The 8,150-nt window shown below is 47.7% G+C and overlaps 1 protein-coding gene across 5 annotated transcripts in view; it reads right to left on the bottom strand.

Moving 5' to 3' along the window:
• EP300 (E1A binding protein p300) overlaps positions 1-7,572 on the bottom strand; it is a 68,152-nt gene extending 60,580 nt beyond the window's left edge. The window contains exons 1-3 of one of the 5 annotated variants that reach the window (XM_069854502.1): positions 7,482-7,572; positions 6,227-6,330; positions 5,461-6,096 (exon numbers count right to left, since the gene is read on the bottom strand). In XM_069854502.1, the coding sequence (XP_069710603.1) occupies positions 5,461-5,554 (94 nt within the window). In that variant the 5' untranslated portion in view covers positions 5,555-6,096; positions 6,227-6,330; positions 7,482-7,572. Of the gene's footprint in view, positions 1-5,460; positions 6,900-7,481 lie in introns of those variants that run through there. The other 4 variants (XM_069854491.1, XM_069854479.1, XM_069854523.1 and 1 more) reach the window with 4 other exon arrangements.
• Between the last annotated feature and the right edge of the window lie 578 nt (positions 7,573-8,150).

The following is an 8,150-nucleotide window of genomic DNA, read 5'->3' on the forward strand; positions in this document are numbered from 1 at the left end:
GGCACTGAAAAGCTTCTCCTGCTAAAGACTCTATACGAGGCGACACTGGAGATTATCAAGCAGCCTACAAAGACGACGCAGGAAATACATACTAAATCATACAGAATTAAAATCTGATGATAAAGTCATTTTCTACAAGTTGTGAAGGTAGAAGAAACCAGAATTCCTACAGTAGAAGTTCAGTGTTTATCCTCAGTACCTTATGAAACCCATATTCCCTAAAATCATACGCTAAACCCTAGAGTCTGCTAGACCCTACCCAAATAAGCTTTGGTTTCCTGGAAATGCACAACTGACCCATAATCTAAACTAGGGACCCTCTACACTAAATCCAAACCCTGCTCTAGGACCATGAGGAACAAGATGCAAAAATGAGTAGGTTTTTTCAATCTAAGATTTAAATTCCGAAACTCAGCAACAAACATTTTCCCTGCAATATCAAACTCGTGAATCTGTATTTTTAAATTGCAACTGTAAAGTGGTTTTCTAGTCTCAAGTGTTTTTTATTTGTAAGTACTCAAGACTCAGTTTTACATCATGATATGTACAGTCCTTGTATTGTAGTAATTTTTTTTTTTTTAAGAAAATTAGGTACCTTTCTAACACTGCTCAGAAGTAGCACATACCTACGTCAGAGACACACACATACAACCCAGCTGATGAAAGGGGCAAAAAAAGCAGTGAGAAAGCAGTTTGGAGACCTATGAGGTTCAGAAGTCTGCAAGATTTTCTTTCTAAAGTTACAAAGCACCATATGAAGGATCAGCTTACTTTTTAGAGAAAATCCTGCAGACTTCAATTCACTGAATTAAAATTTATTCCAAATGCAGTTACTTTGAGAACCTACTGAGCTGTAAGGCAAAGATGCCCATTTTGGGCATCCACCGCTGTAATACTCAATTTATAATATATGCTACCCATCAACCCATATTTTAACCCATCTCATAACAACTAATAGTTGGAAAAAGGTACAGCAAAAAACCCCAAAGTGGTTCTCAACAAAAAAGAAACAAATATTTAGCCAGTGGCTGTAAATTAAGTGTAGCTCATGACCTGTTCTTAAACATCGGCCAGAAATCAGATTCGTGAAAAGTGTTTAATTTTAAAAGCAGTATGTAGAAACACTGAAAAAAAAAAAAAAGCTGTCTGAAAACAGAATAGAAAACCATGTATGTGCCTCTGGAAAAGGCAGCGAGACAAGATTAATACGATTAATTTTGAGCTAAGAAACATCCTGATGCATTTGGAACAAATTAAAGATGAGTATCAGTCAAAATTGCAGTAGTCCAGGCAACAAGTTTCATTACAAGTGTTATACCTTTGATATAAGACAGTAAAGTCTTAAATGTCAGAAGTAGTTCCTGAAAAAAAAAAAAAGGAACATACAAACTTTACAAAGGATGGGTACTGAAAGTGAGATTGAAGATGTGCTATTACTCAGAAAAACACGGCTTTTTGATCTAGCAAGCTGGAGGACATTAAGGTACGTACCACAGATACGTGCACCAATCTCCAGTAAAACACATGCCAACTAATTTAGAAAACTGACTCCCAACGTTACAACAGTCCAGAAACACTAAGCACTCAAAAACCTATTTTCGGATCTAGCAACCCAAAGACATGACACCATACAACTATGCTGCAGCAGAGAGTATATTCCATATTTACTCCTTGACAAAACACAGCAATTCAGAACCCAGAACCCAAAAAGCTTTCCTAGTTCTCAGAAAACAAGTTATTTCTAAGGGAGGGCCTTAAAACATGATTAAACTCTCCCTCTCTGAATATACCACAAGGAACTCTGTATGTGGCAACTCCAGCGCACCTGCATTACTGCAGGAAAAATTAAAGGGTTCAAATAAAAATACCAAAAAAATCCCCCCACCCCACTGGTTTAAGGCATCCAGTTAAAAATGTATCTTTACAAAAGCCTTCCACTTATTAGCTCAAGAAGGTAACTCTCCAGGATGCACTCAAGTTACTCTGTTACAGTGAGGTGTAAAAAAAAAATAGACTGGCTTACACCAGTCTGCTAATAAAAACTTTAACAAAGTCTTGTTAGACAAAGCACAACATATTGAAATAGCATTTCTACCACTAAGGAAAGGCAAGCAAAATGAGCTACTCGGGCAAAGCACTCATGTCAATGCAACCACCTAGCACAGGACAGCCCTGCTAGCATCCAGTGTCACAAAACCGTATCCTATCCTAAGGATGCTGTATCAACACAAGGTGACCCCACTGACTGCAGAGTTGTAACAGACTTCAGGAAACTTAAAGTCTGGACAAGATAGTATCTATCACCACCATTCATCTTTGCAACAGGCTTAACACTTCAACAGAAAAAAAGTTGCAGAAAAGAAGTCTGTCATTTTAAGGGAATCCCGGCGTCCTGCTCCTGAAGGCATTCTAAAACTACACATTTAAGGCAAAAACAAGACCGTTCAGAAATCCTAATATACTAGAGGACACTGACTATACTAAGTCTTTCTGAATTACTTTGAAACATTTATTACAAGTGCTGCAAACACTTCTGTTTCCCTGTAAGTCTATGTTATTCCAACTTCCTAAAGAAGGAATTGATGTTAACAAAACAACTGAAAACCACACTGCTACAGCACGTTCTACAGCAAAGCAAATTCTGAGCACTCCATACACAAACCATCTACGACTCTGAAGACAGAAGGAGATGCAACACTGCAATGACAGCAGGGAAATGCAGCTGTATTTGGCTGCTGCCAACAAATCAAGCTTATTAGGACAACCTCTACCGGCTCCTTTTTAGAAGAAAGACACCAATACTTGAGTTTGGTACACTCCAAGCCTAGAACAGCAGCATAATCCAGGCCTGCAGGGAAAACACGAGTGAATTAGAGACTCAACTTGGTGTTCAACACAGACACACTTGACGTCTGCCTCTTCGGGAACAAGTTAAATACCTACAATGGCTGACACTAGTTAACAAGCTGAAACAGTATGTCAAATTAAGAAATTAAGTCAAAAAGTTAACAGCAGAAGAAACACCCAAAGATCCACCATGCACATGTGCTGGAAAAAGTTTAATCCACAGTGCAATTTTCTTACCTTTTCCCTTCCCTGTCTCTAATGATGCTGTGGATCTAACAGTTTTAAAAAGAGTGCTTGACTAAGTACATAAGCACCATGTTATTTATTTTCTATAATTAACTAAGGAGTGGGGACACTACAGCAGATTCTATAAGTGGAATTTACTTAATGAAAGCTGCTTGCGCTATTTCGAAGCAAATTTATGGAGAAGATAGGTTAAAAAATGTAAACTTCAAAGCTGTTTCCTACAACAGCAGATGGGACAAAAAAAATTTGCAGTGTCTCAAGCAGAAAACAAAAAAATAAAAGCCTCAAATGACATTTATTGTTAAGAGATATGATTCAATTTAATTAAAGAAACAGATATTAAATCATGCTAAAAAACACAGAAAGTGGAACTGTCCCAAACCTGGGTAAGAAGTTGCCAACCAAAAAAAAAAATAATTCAGAAAAGTAAGAATCCTGTAAGTTTTTATATAGCACAAATATTGTTAACACCACTATAAATCTCTGCGTAGCTACCAGGTGATGACAATCTCAATCACTTTGAGAAAAATTATCCTGTTCGTGCACTACCAAAACTCTCCAACAGCCAGAGTTTCACCATAACTGTAAGAAGTTCATTTATGAAGCTGCCCAGTAAGCTAACTATTAAAAAAACTAAGCATCCCATGGAAATCTGAACGTGTTAAACTGAAACACACTCACAAACTACCTAAAATGTCTTAACTTAGATACGTGCATTCATCTGAATCAAAATACGCCTCACTTCCATACTTTTCAACTACCAGGACTTCTCTTGCAAAATGCATTATCTCACCTCTCTAAAAAGAGCAAGATAGCCACCACTACTGGATTAAGTACTGGTTTCCAAGTCCAGCACAAACCCAACAGCCAGCTCTAACTGAAGAGCAGCTTCTCCAACGCTCTTCCAACTCTCTTACTAGAGACCTGTTGATACTAGGAATAGTCACGTCCTCCAGTTAGCACATCATACTGCCTGTACCTAATGTGCTCTAAAAGTTACAAACAAACTTTTCAAACCTAGTACGCCATTCACTGTGATCACAGAATGCAGAAATCAAGATTTGGAAGATGATTCCAAGTAGAATCATATCCACACCTCAACCAAAAGCAGGCTGCTAAAACCTTCTGGTTACTGTCAAAAGAGGAACGTTTCTAAAAGAAAATACACAACCCCAAAACCAAGCAACTCTTCCTTATCCTTGCCAGCTGTTAACTGCATCGAACAAGACCACCGGTGGCTTCAGAAATGCCACCATTTGCCAGACCCTGGCAGTAGGAGGCTTCTTCCACATCCCATAAGCTAAAAAGATCTAAAGTGACTTCAAAGAAACTCCTACGGGACAGGTGACCAAGTACTCTCGTAGAAAAATGACATCAAATACTCATCTGCTTCACAAGGAGCATTAAAAAGCTGAACAGCCCTTTTGTTACCCCTTTCCTCCCAGTATAACCAGTTCACGTTTACTAAGGACCAGGACACCCAAGATTCCCAGCCTCTACCTTGCCTAAGCAGCATCAGACCTTTGCAGGACTGCAGAAAAGCCCCTTTATCTTCTCAGCCCTGAAGTCTACAGGGGAATTTCAGACATTTTGGTCTCGCAGAAGAGAAACGGGAGATGCAAGATGAACTATACTCCATATTGATTCTTCATGCAAATAAGGTGAAATAACATTTCATTCCTAAGAAGATAAGAGTCGCGATAAACCTTGTGCTCCAAACACGGGATCCAGATTTTGGGTTTAGCCGGTTTTTTTCCTACGGTTGATGGTCTATTTGAATCAGAACACCAGTTTTTAGGTATCTTTGGACAAGGAAGAGCACGAAGGTTGTAAAAAGTAAATAAAATAAGCAGGCTGCGTGTAAGAAGAAAACGAGAAAAACGGCAGAGAATAAATCTCGTTTCTAAATAGGCGGTAAGAAAAACCTCGTATAGGAAAAACAAAATAAGAAACAAGACATATTTGCGTGTACGAACGTAATTCAACAATAAAGTGCACAAAAGCATCATCTTTAGGACTACTCTGAATTTCTGCAACTGGCGTTAAAGGTATGTGCTTAGCAAGGAGCTCGGTAACAACTAAAGCTGTGAAAGACACGAAAATGACTTATCTGCAACTGATCAAAATCACAATAAACCGAACAGCTTTGCTTTCAATCACTTCCAAAAAAAGAGAAAGGCAGAAACACCCCAACACCCTCCCTTATGCCATTAACGCAAATCGGAGAGAAAACGGGAGAGCCAGACAGACGGAAAGGACGAAGGCAGACACGAGCTGAGAGGCAAAAAGGAGGAGAAGATTTAGGCACAAGAGGGGAGAAAAGGGCCGTAATTGCGGCAGGGAGGGCCCGGGCCCCCCGAGACTGACCTGTGCCATCGCTGGCGGAGACAGAGAGCGCCGGTGAGGAGAGTTTAGGCCGCTTGGCTGAAGGCGGGCCCGGCTCCACCACATTCTCGGCCATTTTTAATTCTTTTTTAGACAATCCCTCAGAGCAGAGAGACGGTGCCGGGGGGGGGGGGGTGGTGGTGGTGAACCCACAAAAAGCTTCACCCTTCTTCTCGGGGCTCCGAGTCAGCTGAAGAACAACAATAACGCCGAGGGCAAGCGAGGAGGATCTGGCGCAGGAGATGGGGAAAGAGGGGGGGCAAGTTCCCCTTTTTCTGCCCCTCGGGCTCCGGCAGTGGAAAAAGCGAGGAGAAGGTGGTGGGAGCTGGGCTGGAGGGGTGGAAGAGACCGCTTCCCGCAGGCGAAAGGGCTGAGCGAGGCTGGGAAGGGCAGGTAAAGCCCCCGCGAGGAAAAAAAAAAAATAAAAAAAAAAAGAGGCTGGTGGGTTTGGGGTTTTGGTTGTTTTTTTTTTTTTCCGTAAATTAATCCCGGCTGTTGTGCTGGTGGTGCTTCCTCGCCTCCATCATCATCTTGAGCCTTCGGGGGGTCTTCTCCTCCTCCTGCTGCTGCCTCCTCACCGCCGCCATCAGCCTCTTCCTCCTCGGCGCCGTCCTCCTCCTCCTCATCGCCACAAGGAGGCGGGCGAAGAAGGGGAGAGGAGGAGGAAAAAAGAAAAAAAGATCACCGTCCTCTAGCAGCAGCGGGAGCTCCTTCCCCCTCCAACACCACCCTGCGAAAAAATACCCACCGCCAGCGAAGGGGCTGGGGGGGAGGCGGCGGGGAGGCGGGCGCGGCGTCCCCAGCTCCACTCGCTTCTTCCTCGCCCGTCGCTAATGGCTGCAGAGACGGGAGCTGTAAGGATGAGGAGGGTGAGGATAAGTCCCAGGAGTCTCCGCTTCACATCTTGTTGTGCAGGGAAGGAGGAGGGGTTGTTGTCCTGATGGAGGCAGCACCGATCGCGGGATGGGAAGGTGGGGGGCGGGTTTCAACACCCTCTCTCTCTCTCTCGCCCCCCGCCTCCCTCCCTCCGCCTCTCCTTCTCCTCTTCTTTCCCCTTCCTCTTTCTCTCGCTCTCAGATAGGGGCCGATCCCACAGCAGCGGCAGGAGGAGGAGAAGGAGGAGGAAGCAGCCGGCCCCTCCCCCCCTTCTCTGCCTACCTTCCCCCCTCCCGGGCGGCCGAGGATGGGTTGCGGGCGCCGGGCGGGGAAAGGGGGGGCTGCCCGTCCCCGCGGGACCCCCGGGAGAAGGGCTGGGGAGCAGAAAGCGAGGGAGAAAAACCCCCTCGGGGCGCGGCGGGGACTCCCTCTTGCCAAGGGTGGGGAAGGAAAGACGAGAGGTTGGTAGTCGGGGAGGGGACGGAAAGAGGAGAGAGGAGGGGGGGTGAAATTCAAGGAACAATAATAATAAAAGACCCCAAATTAGAGTGGGGGCAGCGGACCCGTGGGGGGGGGGTAAATGGGGTGCTCGGTGCTGTCCCGAGGGGGGTTAAATAGCCGGGGGGGAGGGCGTTAAATGGCTGGGGGGTGCTCGGTGAGGAGGTTAAAGGGGGGTTGGGGGGTGCTCGGTGGGAACCACCGGCCCCGGGGAGGGGGTTAAATGGAGGGGTGGGGGTGCTCGGTGCTGCCCGGCGAGGGGGGGGGGGAGGGGGGTGCTGCCCGGCGAGGAGGGGGGGGAGGGGGGGGGGCGGGCCGAGCGCAGGCTCGCTGCGGCCCCTGCCTGGCGCTGCCGCCGCTGCTGGGCGTGTGTGGCCGAGCTGGGGAGAAAAAGAAAGAAAGAAGTCGAGGGGGAAGGGGGTGGGGGAAGGAGAGCGAGAGAAAAAAGAGAGAGAAGGCAGGAGGGGGGGGTCGTCTCGGCTCCTTGCTTCTCTCCCCGTCCCCTCAGCGGGCCCCTGCGTCTGCCCTGCGCTGCCCTCCCCCTGTCTCGCCCCGTGCGGCTCGGCCTCTCTCTCTCTCTTTCTTTCTCTTTCTCTCGCTCGCTCCCTCTCCCTCAGTCGCTCGCTCACACACAAACAAAATGGCGGCTGTTGTTTCTTCGCTCTCCCGAGTCCTCGGAGGGGGAAGCGAGCGGCGGCGGCGGCGGCCGGAAATGAGCCAACTGCAATGGGGGGGCGGGGCCGCGCCGCACAGGGAGGGAGGGGGCGGGGCCACGGCGGGCGCGCGCGCGGGGGGGAAGGGGCGGGGCCGGCGCTGGCGCACACAATGGAACGCAGGGAAGGGAAAGGGAGGGGGCGGGAAACGCTCGGCCCCGGCGTCACGTGACCGCGGCGCAGCCAATCGGCGCCCGCCCTCCTGCCGAGGCGCTTCCGCAAACCGCGCTGGCCCCGCCCCTTAAAGGCGAAGCGCGGGGCGGGGTGGGGAGGCTCCGTCTTCTTCCTCCTCCTTCTCCCCCCTTTACGCTTTTACAGGGAGAACGCAGGGATTCTCCCGCCGCGCTGTCCCCTCCCTCCATCCCTCCCCGCGGCTCCTCCCGCCGGTCCCGGGCCTTGCTGCGCCACAGACATGGCAGCCCGGGCCGGGAGTCGGGGGGGGGGGGGTTGGCCCCGTCCCCGGGCAGCTCGGCAGCACAGGGGAGCGAGCAGGGGATGCGGGAGCTGCCGCTGCCTTTCGGAGATGTTGCAATAAATCAATCAATACGTTAAAAAAAAAAAAGCCACAAAAATCACACTTTATGT

This window comes from Phaenicophaeus curvirostris, chromosome 1 (assembly GCF_032191515.1).
Source record: "Phaenicophaeus curvirostris isolate KB17595 chromosome 1, BPBGC_Pcur_1.0, whole genome shotgun sequence".
Taxonomy (NCBI): Eukaryota; Metazoa; Chordata; class Aves; order Cuculiformes; family Cuculidae; genus Phaenicophaeus; species Phaenicophaeus curvirostris.